At 40.7% G+C, this 26,235-nt stretch overlaps 1 protein-coding gene across 1 annotated transcript in view; it reads left to right on the top strand.

Moving 5' to 3' along the window:
• The window catches only part of pcca (propionyl-CoA carboxylase subunit alpha), a 352,214-nt gene that overhangs the window by 303,400 nt on the left and 22,579 nt on the right, over positions 1 to 26,235 (top strand). The window contains exon 22 of the mRNA XM_059646462.1: positions 14,659 to 14,799. Within this exon, the coding sequence (XP_059502445.1) occupies positions 14,659 to 14,799 (141 nt within the window). The remainder of the gene's footprint in view (positions 1 to 14,658; positions 14,800 to 26,235) is intronic.

Below are 26,235 nucleotides of genomic sequence, written 5' to 3'. Positions count from 1 at the left end.
ACAAATACAAATTCTGCTACTTGGAATAGTGTTGCCAGTATGTTAGAGACTAATAAACCTAGGGCCTGGACTAATCATTCTGCGTTCAGATTTTTAAACAATTCACTACTGGGATGTCAGTATTCCTGCAATGTGACATCCCTAATTGCCCTTGAAACGGATACTTTTAAAAGGAAATCTGAAAATAGAGAGTCTTGGAAGGACTGCTCACTCACTGGTTGTCGAGGGGACCAAAACCCAGATTCACATTGTGGGTACCCTCCATGTTGTATGACGTACCCTAATTTGTCCCTCCTAATATTCTCTTCCTGTGCTTGGCCTGTTTCTTGCACTACATGGTATCCTCTCCATCGCTGCTCAACCTCACACCCGTGAAGCTTCGAGGTGATGTTGAGTGTCACCGTCCTAAATTAACTGGTTTAGAAATTGATCCTGCTTTACCCATGAGGTGCTAAGAATGATTCGTGTCAGTGACAGAATTATGTTCCACCTCAACCTGTGATGTTATGCCTGCTCACTTTATCTAATATGACATTAGTAAAGTCTTGGGACCAATCCTGGTCCAATGAAGAGATTAAAGACCATGGTAGAAGTAGTATCAAGAGTTCCTGAAAGTAAGGTGCCCAACTGGTGACAATACTACATAGATACTAACATACGTTAAACACCATGCTGTTGACAGAAACAAGCAATCCAACAATCAACAGATCGGATCAAATATCCACAACCCATCACAACCAGTAATAAATGTTGGTGAACAGTTAAGCAATTAATGGGGGGGGGGAGGGGGAGAATAGAAGGCTCCATCAACATCCCTATCCTGAACAGTGTTGGAGGCAAATGGAAGACAATGCTTAAGTACTTGCAGACATCTATAACTAGGTGTGGACTTGTTGGGCTGAAGGGCCTGTTTCCACACTGTAGAGAGTCTAAGTGCTATGTGGATTATCTGTCTCAGCCTTCTGAGATCCCCAGCATCATAGAAGCAAGCCTTCAGCCAATTCAGTTGATTTTAAGTGATATCAGAAGCATTTAACCGTACTGAAAATACCAAAGGTTATATCTGGCTAGTTTTGAAGACCTATTACAGAACTAACTGTGATCCTAGCCGAGAATTTCCATTGAACACTAGCAGCTAGCTTATTATCCATGCAAAGCAGAAAAAATCCACACCAGCCACTGACCATCCACTTGTTTGTCAGTAAAGTGATTATTCTCACCAAAAATCCATCACTGAGCTTCAATTTGAGTTCCACTAGAGCCAATCAACTCCGGACCTCATGATAGCCTGAATCTATAATACAGAGAAAAGAGCTGAGTTCAATCGCTGAGGTGATAATGACTCTCCTTGGCATCAAGGTAGCATTTGATCAAGTGTTGCATCAAGGGACCCTATTAATATTGAAGTTAATGAGTGTGAAACAGAAGTGTTTGGAAGGCATCACTGAATGAGTTGATTAGGATACTGACCTTGGCCCAGCCATCTTTAGCTACTTTCATTAACCATTCAGACAGAAATGGGGACATGAGCTGATCATTGAACAGTGTTTAGAACCATTGGCAATTCATCGTGGGCAATGATCAGACTTGGACAGGTGTGTTTCAAAAATGTTACTTTCTAACCAAGTAATGGCAATGTCCATTTGTCAAAGAATATACATGATAGAGTTTTCAGAATCATGAGTGGGCTAGATAGATAAGGTAGGGCAAAGCTGTTACACCCCGTAAAAGGAACAAGGAAAGAAAATGTAGATTTAAAGTCATGTCCAAGTGAGGCAAGAGTGATGTGAGAAAAAATGTTTTCACTCAGCAAATAGTTGGGGTATGCAATGAACCTCCTGGAAATGTGGTGAGGCAGGTTCAATTGAGGCATTCAGCTGGGCATTCCATGATGATTTGGATAGAAATAACATGCAAGGGTTTGAGGAAAAGCAGGGATTGGCACTAGGTAACGATTCTTGTTTAAAGAGCTGGTTCAGGCATGATAAGCCAAATGGTCTTCTGCACTATGACAGTTTTTTTAATAGAACCCCTACAGCGTGGAAACAGGCCCTTTGGCCCAACAAGTCCACACCGAACCTCAGAGCATCCCACTCAGGCCCATTTCCCAATAACCCACCTGATCTGCACATCCCTGACCACTACAGACAATTTAGCATAATCAATCCACCTACCTTGTACATCTTTGGACTGTGGGAGGAAACTGGAGCACCTGGAGGAAACCCAAGCAGACACGGGGAGAATGTGCACGCTCCACATAGACAGTCCCCAAGGCTGGAATCGAACCTGGATCCCTGGTGCTGTGAGGCAGCAAGCTAACCACTGAGTCACCGTGCCACACAATTCTGTGATTTCCAACAGGAGTCAATATCCAACTACCCACAAACGGGTAGGCCCCTCCCTCCCCCAACTCACTTGCCACAATAAAAATCTCCAATATCACTATTGACAAGAAACTGAACTGGAACAACCACTTAAATGCCTTGACAGGCCAGAGGCTAAGAATTTTGTGGTGAGTAACTCACCCCTGACTCCACAAAGCAATGCCCAACACCTATAAAACACACATCAGGAGTGTAATTGAAAACTGTCCATTTTCCTACATAAGTAGAAATCCAACAACTTTTAGAAAGGTTTGAATCGTGGAAAGGCTACAGCACTGAAAGTGACCATGCAGCCCATTGTAACTGTCCTGGCTGAATAAACTATTCTAATCCCAGTTACCAACACTTCACGTTGCAGGTTGCAGCACTTCAAGGCCAGACCTGTTTTCGCTTCAGTCACGGGATGTGGATGTCACTGTCTAGGCCAGCGTTTGTTTCTAATCCCTGATTGTGCACATGGCGTGATTCGAATCTGGGCCCCCCAGATTATTACTGGGATCTCTGGATTAATGTTCTAGTGATAATACAACTATGCCATTGCCTCCCATTTTCCTTTGAAATGAGTTGACAATCTTGGCTTCAACTACCAAACTTCCAGACACCTGCAGCTCCCTAACTGTCCATCTGATCACCTTAAATCTGTATCCCTGGTAACCAACCTCTTCACTAAGAGGTGTTCCCTCTGGACTATCCAGCTCTTCATGTCGTTGCGCGCCTTGATTGTGTCACCCCTCAGCCTCCTGGGGAGCAGCTCTAATGCATCTAATCTTTCAATAGAGCTGCAAACCCCCTACCCCTGTCTTCTGCATCCGTAGACAAAAGTTACCGTTGTATATATCTCATGGACCCAAACCTTCCATCAATCATTCTCATTGCTCTTAACATACAAATAAAATATTTTGAGTTTTCCTTAATTTTATTGGCCATTACTTTTTATTTCTTTCTTAATTTCCTTTCTCACCTCCATTTCTATACTTTCAATGCTTCTCTAAACTCTCTAGAGTGTTACGAGAGAGACATTTGCTTTGTTTGCATGCGTTGTCTTGTCGTAATGCTTCTGGATTATTAGGGAACCTGGATGTGACAGAACCACCCTTTCTTCTTGTGGAGACGTATATGCACTCTGCCATTAGAAACTTACGTTTGAATACCTTCCACTGATTCACCGTTGACTTTTCTTCAAGCAGCTGTAACCAGCCCACCTTTTCCAGATGAACTCTCAGCTTTGTAAAGTTTGCCTTCCCCTGCTTTAGATCTTTTACTCCTGCCCCATCTTTGTCCCTTTCCATAATGATGCTAAATCTAAATGTTTTACAACCTCTGTCTCCAAAGTGGTTGCCCACTGCTATTTCATTGATATGCTCATCTTAATTCCTACGTTAGGCATTTATTCACTGACTAAAAAACATCCCTTGAGTACGGTTTGGAAGTTTTGTGCCCCCTGTGCCTTTCTGACTGTTTGTAATCCACTTGATATTTGTGCATTGTTATTGTCCTGTTGTTTTAGCACTCAGAAATTTGTCAACATACTTGTCCCTTTAACTCTTCAACTGAGGATCTCTGGTACGCAATTAACAGTGTGGTTGCCCCTTTTTTATGTTTCTGAACTCAACCCATATAGCCATATTTAATGCTTAATTTTGTATGTCTCCCTTCCTTACAGATGCGATTGATTCTCTTTTCTGCCCATTTAAAAAAAAAATTCCCTGCTCTATCCTGCCTGAAAACCCTATATCCAGGGATATTCCACTGTCATTCTTGCCTCAATTCCACCCAGGATGATGCCGCTCACTTGATTGACACCCCATCTGCCACCTTGGAAAGTCACTTCCTCTAGGCCATAATCTTCAAGTCTCTGTAGAATAAATTCTGGAGATGCTCTTCTTCTTTTATCCCCATGACTAAAATAGCATCAATGTAACATTGGATTCTTTCCAATCCACTTAAAATCTATTCCATGGCATGTTGGAAGAACACCGATGCGGATGTGATTCCAAATGGAAGTCTCTCGTATTTGAATAGTTCTTTATGTTACGATTGAGTAATTCTGTGACGTAGCATCGGCATTCATCGGGAGCTAGGCATAACTGACGTAAATTCTGCTGAAAAGCTGGCATCCAGCAAGTCCAGCAAATTAGCCAACAGTTGAAGTCAAAGGATAGTGGTCAGTTTGCTGCATTGGATTACTAGCGATGTTAAAATCACGGGAGGAGCGTATGGATCCATCTTCCTGCATCACTAATACAATCGCCAAAGCACAATCGCACTCATTTGCTGGTTCAAGGACTGTCTTCATGACGAGCCTCTCTCAATCTGCCTTGACCTGATTGCATTAGGCTTTGATCTTGCCTTGCAGCATTTTGCTTGATTCTCAGCTCAATTTTCAATTTGACGCAGAACTTTTCCATGCTTCCCAGATCCTGCGCTCGACCCAAGTTGTTTTCTTGTGTTATGTTCCAAGAAGGATCAGGAGGCTGAAATATTTGATTCCAGGAGTTTCATTAAGAAAATGTTTGCTTTAAAGGCAGGAAGGTTAGACTAAGCTGTTTTCTGCCCAAAGTGGTTGATGATGGGTTTGAGTATAGTTGACAGAGGGCAGTGGTAGAGGGTTGCTTTCTGGTCTGGAGGCGTGTGACCAGTGGTGTGCCGCAAAGATCAGTGCTGGGTCCACTGCTTTGTGTCATTTATATAAATGATTTGGATGTGAATATAGAAGGCATGGTTAGTAAGTTTCCATGTGACACCAAAACCGGTGGTTTGGTAGACAGTGAAGATTATCTCAGGGCACACTGGGACCTTGATCAGATGGACCAGTGGGCTGAGGAATGACAGATAGAGTTTAATTTAGGTAAATGTAAGGTATCACATTTTGGTAAGGCATACCAGGGCAGGACTTCTCCAGTTAATGGCAGAGCACTGGGGAGTGTTGATGAACAAAGAAATCTAGGGGTGCAGGTGCATTGTTCCTTGAAAGTGAGTCGCACGTAGACAGGGTGATAAAGAAGGTGTTTGGCACACTTGCCTTCATTGATCAGAACATTGAATATAGGAATTGGGACATTACTTTGCGGCTGTACAGAACATTGGTGAGACCACTTTCAGAATACTGCGTACAATTCTGGTTGCCCTTCGATAGGAAGAATATTATTAAACTTAAGATGGTGCAGAAAAGACTTACAAGGACGTTCCTGGGACCAAAGCATCAGAAGCTGAGGAGTGACCTTATAGAGGTTTATAAGATCATGAGGGGCATGGATAGGGTGAATAGCCAATGTCTTACTCCTAGGTTGAGGGAATCCAAAACTAGAGGACATAGGTTTAAGGCAAGAGGGGAAAGATTTAAAAAGGACCTGAGGGTAATGTGGTCATGCAGAGGGTGCTGCATGTGTGGATTGGGCTGCCAGAGAAAGTGGTGGAGTCTGATACAATTACAACATTTAAAAGGCAACTGAGTGGCCATATGAGTAGGAAGGGTTTAGGGGATATGGGCCAAATGCTGGCAATTATGACCCGTGGAGCTGCCTCACCACTTTCTGTTTTTTATAAGATTTCCTGTATCAGTGCTATTTTGCTTTTATTTGAGGGTTGTTGAGGGGAAGACTGTTAGTGTAGGCGTATGTGGACCTCCAAAAGTCAGTGCAATGCCCGACCTGTGAAGAAAGTTATAGAACATGGAATGAAATGGACTGTAGCAATGGGGATGCAAAATTTGTTGAGGGCGAGGAAATAGTGTGTAATATTTAAAAGTATTTATTTGGGCTGGAAGAATGTTTGCAGTGAAATTCCTCAAGTGTTAGTTCTGGGATCCTTGTTTTCCAGAAATACATAAGTGATCAAGATCTTGGGGAATAGTTTCCAAGTTTGGAGATGACATAAATCTTTGGAGAATTGTTAACTGTGTGGTGGGGTAGTATAAAACTTCAAAAAGGCATTGACAAATTGGTGTTATGGGCAGATAGATGGTAATGGAAGTTCAGTATGGAGAAGTGTAAGGTGATGCGTTTGGTACGAAGAACATAGAGATACGGTATAATATAAAGACTACTATTCTAAAGGGTATGCAGGAGCAGAAAACCTTGGATGTATATTAAAAGTAACAGGACAGGAGGAGAGAGCCATAAATAAAGCATATGGTACTCTAGGTTTCACAAAAGGCAGCATTGAGTACAAGAGCAAGGACTTCTTCGTAAACTTCAATTAAGCATTGGTTCAACCTCCACAGGAGTATTGCATACAGGTTCTGTATGCCACACTAAAAGACGAATATGAAAGTATTGAACAAAGTGCAGAAAAGGTTTGTGTGAATGGTTCCACTTCAGGTATGAAGGAAATTTAGGCAAGTCAGCATTGTGAGGCCGTTTACAACAGGAATTTGACTGGAAGTGTTCAGATTTATTTCAGATAAGATCTTTCCAGCACCAAGCAGAGGCTTCCCATTTTGTTTGTGATGGTTTGATTTGAACACAGTTCCCAAACACGAAAGGCTAGTGCCTAACTCAATATATTCCACAATCCACTTAAAAATGTCTTTTTTTTTCCTGCTGGCAGCTGATGACTAGTGGACAGGGATCAGTGCTTGGGTCCCACCTATTCATGACATGTATAAATGACTTGACTGAGCAACCAAAGGCAATAGTTCCAAGTTTGCTTGATGATAAAGTGAGATGGGACTATGATTTGTGAGGAATTTGCAAAGAGGCTTCTAGACAAATTGAATGTGTAGGAAAACACATGGCAGAAGTAGTATCATGTAGATAAATGTGAATTTATACACTTTGGCGTGACCAAACAGAAAAGCAGTGTTATTTGAAGGGTGATAGATGTGGAAATGTGAATGTACAGAGGGATCTGAGTGTCCCTTGTACACCAGACAATGCAAGTAAACCAGTGGGTGCGGCAGCAATTAGGAGGGCAAGTAGGATGTTGACCTTCATTGTACTAGGAGTTTAGAAGTCGGGATACCTTACTGCAGTTATACGGACCGTTGTGAGACCGCATCCAGAGTAATGTATGCAATATGGGTCTCGCTACCTGTGGAAGGATTTACTTGTTATTGAGGAAGTGCAGCAGAATTTCCTAGTCTGACGTAGGGATGGTGGGACACGAGGAGAGATTGGTGTGAATGGCAAATCATCTTAAAGAAAAGACTTGTGTTTGCATAGCACCTTTCATGATCTCCTCATTCTCTTGGCACTGCACTGGAATGATAGCCTGGATTTTGTGCTCACGTTCTGGGGTGATATTTGAACCCACAAATATCTGATTCAGAGGCAAGAATGCTTTCAAATGAGCCATCACACTCACATTTTATAGCATTTTATTTCAAATCTGACTTCAATATTTCAAACTTAAATCTACCAATGTCTATTTATCCCTCAGCTAATATCATTATTATTATTCTGGTAATAATCATGCAGATTGCTCATTATTTCACTGAGGTTTGTGAGAACTTTCTGTGAGTAAATTGACTGGTGTGTTTTTTTTAATTAGAGCAATGATTTTAAAGAAATTCATTTGCTGTAAAAAAAATTTTAGGATGTCCAGAAAAGCAAGCTGTACTATATTGACAGTAAAGTATTTTTGAACAAGTATGAAATGTTTGCACTGAAAATATGAATATAAAGGTTTTTAATTTTTTGTGTGAAATTGACTTGCAATGAATGAGCAACTTGTTACATACCTGGGACAGAATATTATGGGGTGCCAGACTGCTGCTGCCCACCCGCCTCCCAGAAATCGACAACCAGTGACAGGCTGAGAAGCAGCCCACTCCACAACTGAATTGTGCTGCAGGCAGGCTAAGTGGGTGGAGAGTTGGACCTCTGGCCCCTGGTGGAAGGAGGTCCCACTCTCTGGAACTCCTGGCAGCACCGAGATTGGGGGTCACTGGGAATGCAGGAAAGAGCACATGAAGGCGCAGTTGATCTGAGAGAGAAGCAAGTTGGGGATGTTATGTAAAAAGGTTTTGACCAGCCTGAAAATAATTAGTGAGCATAGGCTATTGGACTGACTTCAATCAGAATGCCTACTGGTACCACTGTGCCAGCCAAGGAGTTGGTATGTTGGGAATAATGCCAGGACTTGAGAAGTTGGTGGATGTGAGTCACCACCTTGGATACAACTAAATGGTTTGCTCACATATTTTAGAGACCAATTAATGTACAGGCCAGAATGAATTAGATGGGTAGATTTCTTTCTTCAAAGGACATTAGGGAAGCAGATGGGTTTTTTATAACAGCCTGATCATTTCAGAGCCATCATTACTGATTCCAAGCTATTTTAATTCTTTACATATTTACTTAACTGGATTTAAATTGGTGCTATATTACTGCATCCCAAAGTCTAGGAAATAGAACTCATGACCAAGAGACCTTGAGCAGGCCCGGTGCACGGCCCTTGAGTGGGCTAAGATTGGAGGACAGTGGGCCTAGCACAGACCTTGAGTGAGCTCTTACTCACTTTTCCGGGAAAAGCACAGGACCTGACGTTGACATTGGCAGCTTCTACATTGGCAGAGGCGATGTCAACGAGGTAGGCCCAACGGCAAAGTTGGCGCTGTCGGATCGGTGACTTAGCTTTGCCCCTTGGCTGGGGCCAGCATTGGCAACGGCAGCAAAGCGATTGCAGAAGGGCATCGTAGTGTCATCAACAAGGTGGGCCCAGTGACGAGAGAGATGGCACTGATGTAGGTTGGTCCTGTGTGGTGGAAGCAGTGAGCCAATGACAGAGGAGTATTGGCCAAGTGGCGAAAGATGGCACCTGAGGATCAGCAACTTTGACGTTGATTGGCTCTGGTGTAGATGTAAGTGAGGCGGTGGAGGAGGGTTGGTGGCATTGTTGATGGTGATAAGCTGTCTCAGGACTGATGCCCTGTCTTTAAGCAATATCTTCTTTCCTTATTCTTAAATTGTTCAATTTCTGAATTGTCACCGAATTGTAGTGACAAAATAAAGATTTTCAGTATTATTGTATACTTACTGTAATATACAACGACAATCAATTCATTCATTCATTTAAGTTAAGCAACTGATAAAAGCAGGATTATTTCTCTAGCAAAAAACAGTCACATAAAATAGTAATGTAATTCGCATGATTTGCACTTCCAGCACTGTGGCATGATTAATGCCTGAATTATGTAACCCAAAGGAAGTGCCACTTTAATTAATAACATAACTTCTTTTGTGGCAAACGTTATCATCTGACTAAAATTTATGGAAGATTAAAGTTACAAACTTCAAGTGTTTGCATCTCTTTAAGAATTAAATTGTAGATTTTACTCTTCTTGGGAATGTGCTTCCATCATCCGAATGAGGGAAATACAGATTTGTTGTATCAGATTCAGAATGTATAATAAAGCTATAACTTATAAATATTTAAGTATTCCTAAGGATGCCTCGATATTCATGTGTCACGCACAAATTCCATCCTTGATGAACAAACTCACATTGTGATACTTTGACAGATTTAACTTTATAACCACCTTAGTCATAGCTGTTTTGTATTAACACAGATAGTTGTTTGTTATTTGGCAGGATTTTAACATTTAAGCCAGAAAGAATAGTTAATGCAGTTCAATTAGAAATTATTTTTAAAAATGCAATATTTAATGGCTTTATGCCAGATAAAATTACGGTAAATATTTATACAAACTATTACTTGTTGGGTAGACCTGATGTATTTTAGAAGTGTAATCACAGCTGTAATGTAGAAAAGTGTAGCAGCCAATTTGCATGCAGCAAACTCCCATCAAAAGCCATATGATGATGACCATATGTTTTGTTTTTTGAGATGCTAATTGAAGGATAAATATTGGCCAGGACATCGGGGCTAATTCTTCCACTCTTCTTCGCAGTAGTGGCCGTGAGATCGTTCATGACCACTTGAGAACGTGACCACCTTGGTTTCCTACTCCCTCAAGTATAACACTCTGGGTATCATCCGAAACAATCTGCTCAAGTATCCGGTATGGAACTTGAACCGATGGCCATTTGACACAGGAAGTTACAATTACAAACTCTAAGTTGATCCAAATACCACGAAAAATTAAGATACGAACAATTAATTTCCTGACTGTGTACCATAAATGAACTAAATTTAGTTCCTATGTGCTGAAAGCTTTCGATTTTGCAGTTGATAGCTTACAGAAACACAGCCTGTAAATTCTGCTGCTGTTCAGATTAAAGAAAAAACAAGGACAGCATTTGGCCAAGAGACAGTTTTAAATTCTGGTTTGACAAGATTTGAAAAGAAAATAATAATTTTGGAATTTTTTTGTTAGTGCCGTAGAGTCATTGATTTTTTTTGAGGCTGATGTCGGAACTTTGGTCAACTCAGATCAACTGTTGGCCCTCAGTATGTGGGACATGCCGAGCAAAATTGCAGTTCAGTATTGCAGTCACTGTAGTTCAATTATAGTTAACTGAAAAGCACTGCATTTCATATTAAAATACACCTACGTGTTTCATACCCAATAAGATAAAGTTAACAAAAGACCTTTAAAGGACAGAACCTGGAGACCTTCGCAATCACTGCAAAATAAATCCTTGAAGAGACCTAAATCTTTTAAAAGAAAAGGCTCAAACTCTCTGTTGGTAACTGAATGAATGAGGTGAATTTCACATTTTAAAACTTGTTTTGAAACAAATATCTAAAAGCACTATTAACTACACCTTGTGTGCTTCTGTGGGCAACTTAAGCTTTAAGCTACAGAATCTGATGCCTCCCATTTATACTCACCCATAGCTATCTCTATGGAGTTACAGACATTTTAGTAAACACTCTACCCAGCTTCCAATGGATTTCCATCTCTCTATTTCACCAATTGGTGACTGCTCAGGTGCTTTCCTCAATTTTCGGAGAACTCTGTAAATCTAGCGTTAACAGTAAAGCTGCTCAGACAATTCTGTTCCACCTGGCCATGGTAAATTGAATCTCCTGGGCCTCTTAGATGGCTACAGGCTGCTGTATGACGACAGACCATCTATACCTTACATTTAGCTCACAAAACCAAGCAGTCTTTTGTCTCTGCTGACCACACAGAACTGCTGCTGTCCACTTATGATATTCATTGATTTGTAAAGGAAGTCTGTAACTTGATCACAAATTTTCTTTCAGAGATAGTAGGAGCTGCAGATGCTGGAGAATCTGAGATTACAAGGAGTAGAGCTGGATGAACACAGCAGGCCAAGCAGCATCAGAGGAACAGGAAGGCTGACGTTTCAGGCCTTAGTCAAGGGTCTAGGCCCGAAACGTCAGCCTTCCTGCTCCTCTGATGCTGCTTGGCCTGCTGTGTTCATCGAGCTCTACATCTTGTTATCACAAATTTTCTTTTTCTCACTCCCTCTTGGCAGCATCAAACACATAATACCTTGTATTCACATATAAATGCTAATTTACTATTGTTAGTCTCAACTGTCTTTCACCTCAGAAGTAGATGAATGATATATAGCAAATCTGTTTACAGCCAATACCTACAACACATATCTGGGACTTTGGAAGATTCAGAGCCTATGCTTTGGAAATTAAGGAAATGAATGCTTTTATTTTCAAGTGTAAATGCCTTTCACCTTCTTCTCAGTAAAGCCTTCTTTTGATCTCTGACAATTAAATCACCTATGCTTACTGTCAGCAAACAGCAGAATAGATTGCATGACCTCTTCATACACCAAACACCTAACGATACAGTTCCAAAACACACAGTCTTTTAACTTTCATAACTGTCACACCAAAGATGTGTGGGTTTAGTTTTTTGGATCCTGTTGAATAGCTTGAAATTCAAGTACAGGAATGAACATTTGGAATTATAGAATTAACAGCGCAATAGTAATCTGTGAGATTAATTGTGCCTAAGCACCCACTCTGTACAGCATAACAAGGACAGCCACTAGCAACAAAAGTGCTTCATTGGTTGTAAAACATTGTAAAACCCTTTGAGACATCCTGTGGTTGTGAAAAATGCTAAAATGGAAGTCTTTCATTTTATGTCACTGTTTTGAAGAAGATCACATGGGTATCCCTGGTGTCATGGGTAACATTTACCCCTTTAGCTAATACCATCAGAAACAAATTGTCTTGTTGTTTATCCTGCACAATGTAACGGCTGCATTTCCCAGTACAATACTGCAACAGCGACTGGGCTTTAAGGGAAAAATTATAAGGGTATCAGGAAAGCGAATGAGGATTTCTATCTATTTCGATAGTTAGATAATTCTTTCAAAGAGGTGGCCCAGATGTAATAAGGTGAATGGATTCCTTCTGTGTTGTCTGATTTAATTCTGTGACTCACGTATGAGAAGTGACAACTTCCACGAGACTCAGAATGTGACCTTTCATGTTCATATTCATCGATGTGGTTTCCCAGTCCTGGCCATGTGAAGTATCATGAATAACAGATGGATAAGAGTAAAATAAAATCAAATTAATATATAATTTCCAAAAAAACCCTGCAGTTTCTGCCTTTGTAAGGACTCAGTCTTCAAGAGGAAGGGCAGAGAAGAAAAGAGAATGTTTTTCAGCCTTGCTGGGTCAACTTATGGGATCAGGCTTTGGGGGGAGGGGATAGCGGAAGAAAAGCAATAAAAGCTTTGTTAATCACATTGGGTTGCCTCTTGTTGAATCAGCAAAGAAATTGCACTGCTATTCTTGGACGGGATCTCTGTTACCCCTTTTAATGGTGTGCTAACTGAAGATGCTGAGGACATATGCATACTTTGGCAAAACCAAGGGGAGAAGTGACAAAAAATATGAAATAAATAATAGTGTATAAAACATTTCTTTGATAATATTTCTCAATTCCTACTCAGTCCCATTTTACACATGAACTGGAGTTAGGACAAACTTAAGCAGTGATTGCTGCCATCTACAGGCGTGATATGCAAATGACAGCCTCAAAGCAAAAATCCTCCAGAGGTGTATATTTTAATACCACCTTCTTGCAAAAGTCATTCATCTCTTTTACTAAGGAGCTGAATTGAGAAAATTCAAAACCGGAGAGTCATCACTTTTTTCTTTGATGATTTCAGAATTAATTGTGTTTAAGAAAGCTCTTCTAATGCAGTGAGTTATAATGTAGAATGGATGAAAGTGAAATGAGTGGCTGATTTCTCTCACTGGCCTCTGAAATTGGTAAATACAGCATGGCATGTGTCGGCATAGAATCTAATCCTACACCACGTGAAGGAATTTCTGGTAACCATTAAACCAGCCTTCGTATTAATAATTTTGTAAAAAATATTGAACAGTTGTTACTTTTCAAAGGACAGATGATGTGGACATTATAAAATTACCTTTTGTGGGATCTTGCTGTGCACACATTGACTGTTGCACTTCAACAGTGACTGCATCTTGAAAGTAAAAGTTCTTTGGCTCTTTGTGGCTTTCCTCGGTCGTGAATAGGGCGATGGAATTACTTTTCTTTCTAAAATTTAAGATGTTGGATGGGCAAATATTGAACACTTTGCTTTAAGCCTCAAAGTCTGCCTATCTAAGGATGTTGTTTGGTCAATCTGGAGTTAGAAACATGGTTTCTTTTCTCTGTCTTGATGTGCACCCACTTTTGCAGCGTATATTATGATGCAAAAATGTTGAGCAATAAATATTTGCATTTCTGCTGCGCCCTTCAAAACCTCAGGATGTCTCTGTGATTTCCAGCCATTGAAGTATTTTTACAATTTGGTTGCTATTGTAACATAAAAATTGCAGCAGCTCTTCTTTGAAATAGAAACCAAAAGAGCTGCAGGTGCTGTAAATCAGAAACAAAAATGGAAATTGCTGGAAAGGTACGTGAAGAAAAATCAGAGTTAACGTTTCGGGCTCGGTGATCCGATTGGTTCAGATTGTTCTGATGAAGGCTGACTGGACCCGAAACGTTAACTTTGCTTTCTCTCCCCAGATGCTGCCGGACCTGCTGAGCTTTTCCAACAATTCTGTTCTTGTTTCTTCTTTGAAAAAGTCTTGTTGGAATATGTACATCCACCTAAATGGGCAGATGGGACCTCAGTTGCACATCCCATCTGAAAGGTGGCACTTCCACTGCAGCAACCCCTCCTCCATCCTACACTGGAGCGTCAGCCTAGAGCTCGCGCTCAGGTCTGCCAAGGGAGCTTGAATCCACTGACCAAAGCTGGTACTTGTTTGTTGTAAGGAAGTAGCTAATAGTGTTTCCTTCTCACATTTAGAGTAAACTAGTTTTTAGAAATAAGCAAACACCAATGGATCTGGAAGTGATTGAAGCTTAATTGCATAACTGAATACTTCTTTTTCTCTCTCTTTTCAGTACAAAGTCCAAATATTGACCAAATTAGCAGCAGAACTGAAGAAGCACATGCTTGAAAAAGTGTCAGATGACACTAGTAACATCTTGAGATCACCAATGCCAGGATCAGTTGTCACTATAGGTGTTGCTCCTGGAGACCAGGTAAAAATCATTACAATAGTTTCCATTTGTTTCTGGTCTGAGATGATTGTTCTTGCTGTGCATTCAGTGCAGAGCCAATCTGTTAATCTTTGCAATGTTTTCTTTTGTTATATGGGAAGATTTTACTTGATTAAACTTCAAACTTAATGTATTATTGTTTTTGTGCCCTACTTCATTGCTTTTTCAACATGTTACATTTGTTTTGCAATGTACAATTATCACTCAGTTTCAGTTACATTTCTGAATAATATAGCTGATTTAGTAGACCTTAAATTAAAACACGTCAGCCTGCCTCTTAAACCACTAATATTATTAATCATATATTAGATGGATGTTTAGTTGTATGCAGTAGTGGACCTCAGCTGAGGATTCATTTATGCTTCCCCATATAGGATCAAACTGAAACTATAGTGGTTGGTTTTGGAGGTGCATTTGGTAATGGATATCTCTGTAGCTGTGAGCTTTTAAATGTGCAATGACCAGCTTCAGATCTACCATTCACTACCTGGATATCTGGTGTGGCACCTGGTTGTTCTGCAGTTCCTTCGGTTGTTGCTTGTCTAAATAGCTCTCATAGTTCTACATTAGTCTATTTAGAAGCTCTATAAGTAACAGGCTGTTTAGATGTGGGTCTGAGTAACAATGAGCGGATATCTTATCACATCTCACTTATATACAATGTCGAGTAGTTCCTTAATTCCATAGTCCACAGATTACATTAGATTTAACCTTTTGGTGTGCCATGGTAAACTTAAACCGCAAATTCCAATGCAATCTCTATGCAAAAACACTTAGCATTAAGAATTAAACGTTAATGTTTTGCTTTCTGAAGTTAGATTTTTAAACAGTAATTTTAAATTGTGGATATGCTGTAAACGTTAACAACGCTTCTTTTAATCCTTTCAATTATCCTGTAGCTATCTGATTACAGATGGCATCAAGCCAGATTGCCAGCCCCACTGCTGAATCAGCTTGTTGATTGGTGGCAGGCACCAGGAAAGCCCCAGGTGGGCTGTTTTGCAGAAAATAAAATCTATTTACTAAACAACTAAATCCTATTCACTAAACAGCTTTTGTCTACACAAAAACAGAAGTTGCTGGAAAAACTCAGCAGGTGTGGCAGCATCTGTGAAGAAAAAAATCAGAATTAATGTCTCAGGTCCGGTGACCCTTCCTTAGAACTGTCACACTCCTCAGTGACTGCCCGTTCTTAGGAAGGGTCACCGGACCTGAATGATTTTTTTCTCAAATGCTGCCAGATCTGCTGAGCTTTTCCAGCAACTTCTGTTCTTGTTCTGCAGTTCTTTCAGTTGTTGCTTGTCTAAATAGCTCTCATAGGTCTACATTAGTCTATTTAGAAGCTCTGTAAGTAACAGAAAACAAAACCCATCTGCAGCAAAGACTCCAGCAAGAAGTATAGTAACATAAATGATATGTGCAGAGTCAATCCCATTGACTTACAACAATGCAGTCTCTAGGCATGATTCATGGAGAAATTAGCCAATCATTTCTGCTTGGAGTAGCTATACTGGTACATGCAGCTTTCTTCAGTCCAGAGTTTGCGCCCTGCCTCATCCAGTCCCATTACCAGAGCTTGATATTTCAATTATTGAGCTCTTCGAATTCTTTTGAAAACCATCTCACTTTGATGCCTCTGCTTCCAGACTCCAGTAGTTCCACCTTTACCTGACCATCTCTTCTGTCTTTCCCATTCTCTCCAGCTTCCTTTTATGGCTCACTGAACATCCAATTCTGTTGCAAAAACATTTAGACATGTTCTTTTCAAGAGTTCTAAGTAGGAGAATTCACAAGAACGCCGGAAGTGGGAGCAAGTGCGGATCAAGCTTATTCTACCACTCAATATCGTTACGATCAATTTGAACACAAATGCTACCTTCCTGCCCGTTTCCTATATCCTTTGATTCCCTGAAACCAAAAATCTGTCTATCCTAATCTTAAATGTATTCAATGATGCAGCGCCCTCGAGGTTAGAAATTTCCAAAGTTTCACAACTCTGAATGAAGTAGTTTTTCCTCATCTAGGCCTAAATAATTGGCGTCTTATCCTGACACTGTGGCCCTGTGTTTTAGATTCCCCAACTGGCAAGAACAAATATCTCCGCTTCTGCTCTATGAAGCAGCTTCACAAGATGTCTATGCAATCACTTCTCATGCTTCTATAGACCAGCGAATGTAGGTCCAGTTTAATCAGCCTCTCATCGCAAACACTCCAGAAACTAACTTAGTGAACCTACGTTGTTGTGCCTGCAGTGCAAATGTATCCTTTAGTTTCTTTCTATATTCTTTGTGCATGCACGCTCAAATCTTTTTGAACATCAAGACGTACGGATTTTGTACCTTTTAAAAATATTCTGCCCTTCTGTTCTTTCGAAAATAAATAACTTCATAGTTCCCCCTATTATCCTCTATCGGCTATCTTGTTGCCCACTCACTTAAGCCCCCACTGAAATGATTGTATTGAGGGCAGAATAGAATATGAGTTCCCTGATTGGAGCTGTTAATCTGGTCAAATCAGGAAACCCCGTCTGAAAGATATAAACTGGAATGTCAGAGGTCTGTTTGCTCTTGAGAGCTGGCTCTGAGGATGCTGGACCAGTGTCTATGCATGTGTAAATGAAGGGTGACTTGGTGGCAGGATATCACCAGCTGTATCTCTTTGCAGCCCCTGTGTACCCTCCCCACAGCTCACCTTTCCACCTGACTTTGTATCATCAATAAACATGGATACATCACTCTTTGTCTGTTCATTTAAGTCATTAATTAAGATTATAAATAGCTGAGGCTCCAGCACTGATCCTTGAGGCATTCCACTACTTAATGCCTGTCAACTTGAAAATGCTCCACTTTCTGCTTACTATCTGTTGACTAATTCCCTATCCGTGCTAATATATTACACTAACTCCATGAGCATCTACCTCGCCTATTAATCTTTTATGTGGCATCCTATCAAATGTCTTGTGGAAATCCATATATTCTACACCTATTGGTTGCCCTTTATCTACACTTATACTTACATTCTTAAAGTGCCCTAACAAACCTGTCAAACAGGACTTTCCTTTAGCAAAACCATGTTGACTTGTTCTAATTATACTATTTCAAAAGTTTAGAGGGATATGAACAAAGACTGAAAGGTAGCAGTGGGAAGTAATAGAAACAATACATTACAAAGGGTTAAACAGTTCTTTCTGATCGCTATTAATTATGTGGACTTGGCTTTACAGGGCAGAATTTCAAAAGTTTGTCAACGACACAAACTCAGGAATGTAGCGAACAATCAGACAAGATAGAGACAGAAATCAGAATATAGATAGTTTGCTAAACTGTGGAGAACACACAGCATTCAGGCCCTTGAAATCTCTGTTATTCTGTTTCTTGGCCAATCATAGCATCGAATCCCTACAATGTAGAAAAGCCTTTCAGCCCATTCAGTCTGCACCAGTCCTTCGAAGATCATCCCACTCAGACCCAGCACCCCCACCCTATCCCTGTAACCCTACATTTACCATGGCTAACCCACCCAGCATGCACATCCCTGGAGACAATGAGGCCATTTAGCATTGCTGATCCACCTAACCTGCCCCCATCTTTGGATTGGAGCACGTGGTGGAAACCCATGCAGATCCAACTGTTCAGTATTAGCAGGGAAGGTAGATAGGACTGTGGGGATTCAACACTAAAGTGCACACAGAGAGCGTAGTGTAATTTGAGCAAGATTGTTTTTAGAAATTGAATTGACATTCAATAGGACAACACATTCAGAATTTCAACCCTATCCAGAGCCAAGGCCAAAAGCAACAGGGACTCTACCAACAGTTGTCTTTTTCTTGTTACCTAGCTAAAGGTGCCATAGCTTATAGAATTATGGAATCCTACAGTACATTGAACATAGAACAATACGGCGCAGAACAGGCCCTCCAGCCCTCGATGTTGCGCCAACCTGTGAACTAATCTAAGCCACTCCCCGTACACTATCCCATCATTATCCATATGCTTATCCAAGGACTGTTTAAATGCCCCTAATGTGGCTGAGTTAACTACATTGGCAGGCAGGGTGTTCCACGCCCTTACCACTCTCTGAGTAAAGAACCTGCTTCTGACATCTGTACAAGAGAGATCTTTAGCCCATCAAGCCTGTCCTGTCAAAAATAGTCTATAAGTATACTCGTCCCACTTTCAAGCACTTGGCCCATACCTTTGAATGTTATGACACTTAAAGTGCACATCCAAGTACCGATTTAAAAGGCTGTGAGGTTAATTATCTCATTAATCTGCCCTGCTGTCTTCAGAAATCTGTGGACAAGCACCCCAAGATCCCTTTGTTCCTCTGAACTCCCGAGCATCATGCCATTCATTGAGTACTCCCTTGTCATGTTATGTCTTCCAAAATGCGTCATCTCTCAAGGCTAAATTTCATGAACCACTGATCTAACCATCTGACCAATCTGCCTATATCCTCCTGTAACCTAAGGTATTTTTCCTCATAGTCAACCACCTGGCCAATCTTTGTGTCATCTGAAAACTTACTTGTCATTCCCCCCAGTATTCTCATCTGGATTGTTAATCTAGGTATCACAAACAGCAACAGACCTAGTACTGATCCCTGTGGTATGCCGCTGGACAATGGGCTTCAGTCATACTAACAACCTTCTACCACCACCCTCTGTATCCTGTAATCAAGCTGATTGTGGATCCAACTTGCCAAGTTGCTCCGGATCCCAATTACCTTTACCTTCTTGAGAGTTTCCCATGAAATCCGTATTGACAGCATCAGCCATCATATACACACTTGGCCACCTTCTTGAAAAATTCAGCCAGATTAATTAGGCATGACCTCCCCTCTGACACCTCCTCACTCCCTATGTCAGTCTGCTCAAGAGCATTACAGCCCATCATCTTGAATTCTGTGCCTACATCCTCCTTCAGCTGAGCCTTAAACACATTAATTGAATTCTTCTTATTTTGCTAAGGAAACGCAGTCAGCAGCAGATGCTAAATTGTTTGGATTAACTGAAGAGTGGATGAAAGTGTGGTGTGGGAATGGGCGTGTAGTGTTTAGCTGTGACATACCAATTTATGGTCTCAACTTCACCTTAACAGTGAAATGAGAAGAAGAGATGAGATGGCATGCCTCAATGCCATTTTTCAAATGCACCAGATGATGCAATATCAGCCTGTATTTCCACAGCCATGTAAAGGTTAGGGCATCACTTTTCCACTGGTGGCTCATGTTGATGTGGATGTTCAGACACGTATAGTCAAAGTTGCCCGTACAAGTCTCAAGCTTCATCTAATTTTAAAATGATTGTAAAGAGTTGACAAGATTGTTAGCGCTACATAACGAGCCATCAAGTTTTATTTATTTTAAAAGCTGTACTTGTTTTCCTGCTGTACTTTAATCAGAACCACTATGACTAAATTTTTCTGTTGTCTGGAACTACACCAATTTGACCTTCTGTTGCCACCTTGGACCAAAATAATAATATTTAAGCATTAAATATGGTGTTACATAATGGACAAACCAAGGCTTTGAGTTTAAGACACAGATAGTATCTTAGTGCATGCTTGAGGTAAAATATGAAATTGGAAATATGTATTTCACAGCTGACATCAAACTTTCTGCACAATACTGGCTATCTGCCTTAATGTGATGTTTCCATTATCTGAACAATTGACTTTCCAGTCAGCATTCAGTTATGACATCTTGTGTGTTGTTTTGGAAGCATGGCTAACAGGATTTTCTTTGTAGGCTGTGGTTGTAAAGAATTTATACTGGCAATTACAAACACAACAATTATCTAAGGAAGTAATTATTTTGTGTAGTGTTTAAGTGAAATTTAATATTTGCAGTAGGATTTTATGGTGAAAAGTTAATATAATCTTAACTTGTTTGTACTTTACCGAAAAAAAAGTTTCTGAAATACAGCAATGTGTCATTATAAAACTGTCATTAGGAGTAACTGTTCTTACACAGAAAGCCCACAGTACTTGAAACAAAAAGAAATGGTAGGTATGGTGACTGAGTGATTCGCGTGCTGCCTCACAGCACCAGGGACCCTGGTTTGAATCTACCCTCGGGCGACTGTCTGTGTTTGCATGTTCTCCCCATGTCTACATACGTTTCCTCCCCACAGTCCAAAAATGTGCAGCTCAGCTGGATTGGCCATGCTAAATTGCTTCGTAATGTCCAGGATTGTGCAAGCTTAGGTGGATTAGCTATGGGAAATTCAGGGTTACAGGGGTAGGGTAGGGGGCCGGCCCTGGGTCTGGGTCTGTTTGGGCTGCTCTTCAGAGCTTTGCTGTGGACTTGATGGGCTGAATGGCCCGCTTCCACACTGTAGGGATTGTATGATTCTAAATCCTTTGTTTAAGGAAAAAATGTGCAAGACCAGAGGCTAAGGCAAAGTGTTGGTTTGGTCACAGTGCCTGCCTCTGTTGTGTGAATATAACTGGAAGAACATTAATGCAGTGTGAGTGCTTTGACAAGGAAAATGCTATTTGCATGATTAGCATCTCTCTTAGTACGCAACCAAATTTAACTTCAATTTTGAGAGAATGGCAAAATCTCTAGGATATCTTTGTGTGCAAAGTGAGGTTAGCAGAGGAGCACAAAACGCGTGAAGCAAAATGTGGTGTTCCATAAGGAGTAGACTGGGAGTGAGGCCAATTTGATAAAGGATGTGCTCCTCTTCTTACTGCAGCTGTTTTTTTGCTGGAAGCTTTGAACAGCAAACAATCTGTGCCGTGGTGACCCTGCACTTATTGCTGGTGTTAATTACGCAGCTTTAATTACAAAAACACGCTGGTGATGTTGAAAAGGATTTAGTTAATTCCTTCCTTTTTAGTATCAGCCTCTTGAATTAAGGTTGAGCCTCAAGCCAGTGCCAGCTATCTGTGTTAAAGTAAGTGCTGGGGACAACTGTCTCTGATTACTCATTGTGCCTGCCCATCAGAGGAATCTACTTTACATTGTACAGCTGCACAGCTTTGGATGAATAGGGGACGGCTACTCTATAATAAATGCTCTGCCCTCCTATGTTTTATCATTTTCTTTGGGAAGTGAGTGGGTGGAGTTGGAGGATCTTCCCATTTAGTGAGGCGTTTCAGTGCAGAACGGTTGGTATTTCTTGCAAAAACAATAGTTTGCTAGTCATGTGAATAGTCTCCAGGAAGAAAGCAGGAAATGTGATAGTGTAGTAAAGCAACCTGCTTTCAATAATTGACCTGCTTCAGTTAAAATGAACATGCAAAAGCATGCTGGAACATTCATATCCAGGAAATTAGTAACAGGAGAAAATCATTCAGTCTGTCAGTTTAGTTATATACCTGTCTTAGCAGACATTTAGTACCTTTGCATAAGTGAATTGGTTTGGGGTGATTTTGTTTATTAATGTCTTAATTCAAAATGCTAGTTAATTTTGATCACTTTGGTCAAAAAACATTTTTATAGCTCCCACATTCCGCTAGAATTTCATTCCAGTTTACCTGGTCTTGTCTGCAGCTATGTAATTTTAATTTAAATTGTCTGTTCATTGATATACTCCCAGCGTATCACAAAAAACGCATTGTACCATTTGAACTAAAGCGTTGTGGAAGATAACACATGTTGTAAGAAATAATAGGTGCTGGAGAAACTCAATAAGTCTGGCCGTGTCCGTGGAGAGAGAAACAGAGTTAGCATCTCCAAGGTGACCCTTCTTCAGCGAAGAAGCTGCTGAGTTTGTCCAGTGCATTCTGTTTTTATTTCAGGTTTCCAGCACCCGCAGTATATTGCTTTTCATGCGTTGTAATAAAACCACATTCAGCTGTAGAATTTTCTGCTTACCAGAAATAGGAGCAGGAGTAGATCGTTCGCTTCTTTGAATCTATTCTGCCAATCACTGAGGTCATTAATCTGCTTTCTTAACACTAATTTCCAGCACTATCCCCATACCTTTAATATTTTAACGTAATTTTTTTAATGTGTAGAAATCTATCAGACTCACTCTTGAATGTAATAAATGACAGAGCCTTCATAGCTTGCTGGGGCAGAGAATTCAAGATTGCCTGAATGAAGAAATGCATTCTCATTTCAGCCTTAAATGGCCTGCCTTTCTGAGACTCTCCCTTCTGATTCTAGAGCCCTTAGTCAGAGCAAATAGTCTTCCTGCGCCTAACCTGTTGAGACTTGTAAGAATTTTACATGTATAAATCTTCCACACTCCAGAGAAAACAGCCCTGTTTATTTCAAACACAAAAACAGAAATTTCTGGAAAACCTCAGCAGGTCTGGCAGCATCTGTGGAGAGGACTCAGAGTTAACATTTCGGGTCCAGTGACCCTTCTTCAGAACTCAAGTTTTCTCTCCACAGATACTGCCAGATCTGCTGAGGTTTTCCAGCAATTTCTGTTTTCATTTACGATTTCCAGCATTTGCAGTTCTTTCAGTTTATAACCCAGTTTATTTAACCTTCAATCCTTCCACCCCAGCAATTAGTTTGGTGAACCTTTGTGGAAAGTATATATTTATAACCTTTATGGCAAGTATACATTTGCATGGGTAAGGAGACCAAAATTGCACACAATACGCTCACCATGGCTTTATATAATTGCAGCAAGACATGTTTACTCCCTTACTCAGAACCTAAACTCAAATACTTATGAAATATGCACTTGTACATTGGGTTCAAAACAGTGATTAAATTGGGCTGGACCATTTAAAAATATTGTATAGCACTTTTCCTTTGGTAGGCTTAATAAACATCTGAGAGAAGTAATGCTGGTAGTTTCGACATGGATACAGGGTGACTGAATGCAACTTGGCACATTTACACCTGCCCCATTCACCCAGTACCTGATCATCCCAATCTATCCTCCTACTCCCTCCTAGAATAAGCACAGGAGAAAATTATTGGTTGCTAATTCAGGAAGAGCTTGACAAAACTCTTTTGGGGGGGAGCAGACAAGGTTTGGATTTGCTAACCTGAGAAAATTTTATCTTCCCTTTTTGCATTTCCTAAACCCCTTCAAACACCTGCTTAAGGCGAGCAAGCACTGAACAGCCACTATCACTTCAGAATGCAGATCTACAGTTTGACCACACTCCTGAGAAATATTAATTTCTATAGTCTTACCTCATCTACTGCTTTTGTATCCACTCCCTCCTCCACCAACGTATGGTGGTAGCACTGTGCATCCTCTAAAAGATGCATTGCAGCAAATCATCAAGGCTTCCTCCACAGCATCTTCCAAACCCTTGGTCTTCACCACCTAGAAGGACAAGGGTACAGAGCGTATTGGAATACTGCAAGTTAGGCCATGCAGCAGCCTGACTGAGAACTAATTCCCCGTTCCTTCACTGTCACTCTGCCTGCACTGCAACTCAAGAAGGAAGCTCACCACCAGCTTAAGGTACTTGGAGTTGGGCAATAAATTCAGACCTTGCCATGACACCTGTATCTTGAGAACTAATATTTTTAAAAATCTAAATACATGTTCTAGATCTAAATGAAAAAGTAATATTAAATGGTTATTCTGGTAAATAGGAAACGAGTAGACAATGGAGGAGCCTGTGTTCCACTCGGATTTACTTCAATGTCACGATGCAAAACAACCACGCCAAATGCATTGGAAAAAAAAATTGGAAAATAATTCTTTCTGAATGCCTTGAGAGGAAAGTACTTTCATTTGTACACGACCTTTCATCACCTTAGGATGCCAAAACTGTGTAACAGCCACTGAAATTCTTCGGTAGGTCTTGCTTTTATTATTGTGGCACATGAAGTAATTGAAAATTTATCTAGGAGACTGCAGCAAGATCTTACAAGATGATGAATGCCCCAGTTAAAGACAGGTCCAGCTTTGGGAATGGAGAGTTTGAGTGAGAAAAATACGCTGGGACCTTTTCCTCTGGAGGGTTGGAGTTTGAGGCGTGTTCTTATAGAGGTTTTTAAAATCATGACGGGTGTGGATAAGATGAATAGCAAAAGTCTTTTCCCTAGGCTGGGCAAGTTCAAAACTAGGGGGCGTGTTTTTAAGGTGAGAGGTGAAAGATCTAAAAAGGACATGAGGAGCAACCTGTTTTTACACAGAGAGTGGTGAGCGTGTGGAATGAACTACTAGAGGAAGTGGTAGATGTCAGGACAATTACATGGTTTAAAAGTCATTTGGCTAAGGGCGTGAACAGGAAAGGTTTGGAGGGAACTTGGCCAAATGCAAGCAGGTGGGGCTAGTTAGGTTTGGGAACATGATTGGTATGGACTGGTTGGACCAAAGGGTCTGTTTGCATGCTGAATGACGAATTCTCAGTGCTTGTGACACGAGTCAGCAGTCTTGGATCTGTCTTGACAGTTCTAATATGTTATAGTGGGTTTGCTGCTTGAAATATTTGACAGATGTTAACTCCAAGCCATGGCTGTGGTCAGTCAAGACTTCTGCTGTCTGTCTGGCAAGTAAAGTTGAAGAGGTTGTAGGGAACCTTGTGTTATTAGTGTGAGGTTTTATAAGATTATTATGCTTTGGGACTATATCTTTAATTTATAGTGAAATGGAGGAATGAGGGCAATCATGTGACCTGTTCTAAATTCTGCTAATGGCAGTCTAACTGACCTGATTGCTAAAGATTAAACAGGAGGCTCAGGTACAAGATATTCACACCTTTAAACAACTGTGCTGACAGTGAATAAACTGATAGTCTCCAACTGGCAGAGAGATGTTAGAAATGTCAGGTTTTGTTAGTTGTTATACTTTAAACTGTCCATTTAATTCTACGATTGAAAGGAGTTGGAGGTGTTCTAGAGGATAGCTCATTGGTATGTCTAGCTGGATACAAGACCCACATGATTCTCTTTGTTAATATTGAGATGAGCTTTGAGAGGGGAGGATTGCATAGGATGCTATTGTAGGATTGGTTTGCAGGTCTTCCTGAAAAAAGGGCAACTTAAAGCCAGGGTCACTGTACAAGAATCCAAAGCAAGAGAGCAGATACATTGAGGCAGCATTTTTCTTTTGTTCATTAGGCAGGATGTGAATGGGAACTTACACTTCAAATTAAGATCCCAATGTGGTGAAGATTTAAATAACGGTAGATGATTTACATAACAATAACTAGAGGGAGGTGTCTCCAGTGTAACTGTCACCGTGAAAGCCAAGTCAGGGACTGAAGTTTCTGGCTGGAAAAAGAGAGCTAAGAATCACATTTGACTGGTTACAGGAGAATGATATATCAACTTTTCTTTAATAATTCAGTCATGTGGGTGTTGCTATTCATGCCAACATTTGCTACCCATCCTTAGCAGCCTGTGAAAAAGTGGTGATGGGCCACCTTCTTGAACCACTGCAGTCCTTTTAATGCAGATATCCCCACAATGCTCTTCAGGAGGGAGTTCCAAGGTGTTGAGCTAGTGACCCTGAAGAAATGGTGATATATTCTTAAGTAAGGA

The sequence above is a fragment of the Stegostoma tigrinum genome, chromosome 6, assembly GCF_030684315.1.
Source record: "Stegostoma tigrinum isolate sSteTig4 chromosome 6, sSteTig4.hap1, whole genome shotgun sequence".
Lineage (NCBI taxonomy): Eukaryota > Metazoa > Chordata > Chondrichthyes > Orectolobiformes > Stegostomatidae > Stegostoma > Stegostoma tigrinum.
Note: the sequence above shows the minus strand (reverse complement) of the source record. Positions and strands in the feature narration are given on the sequence as shown.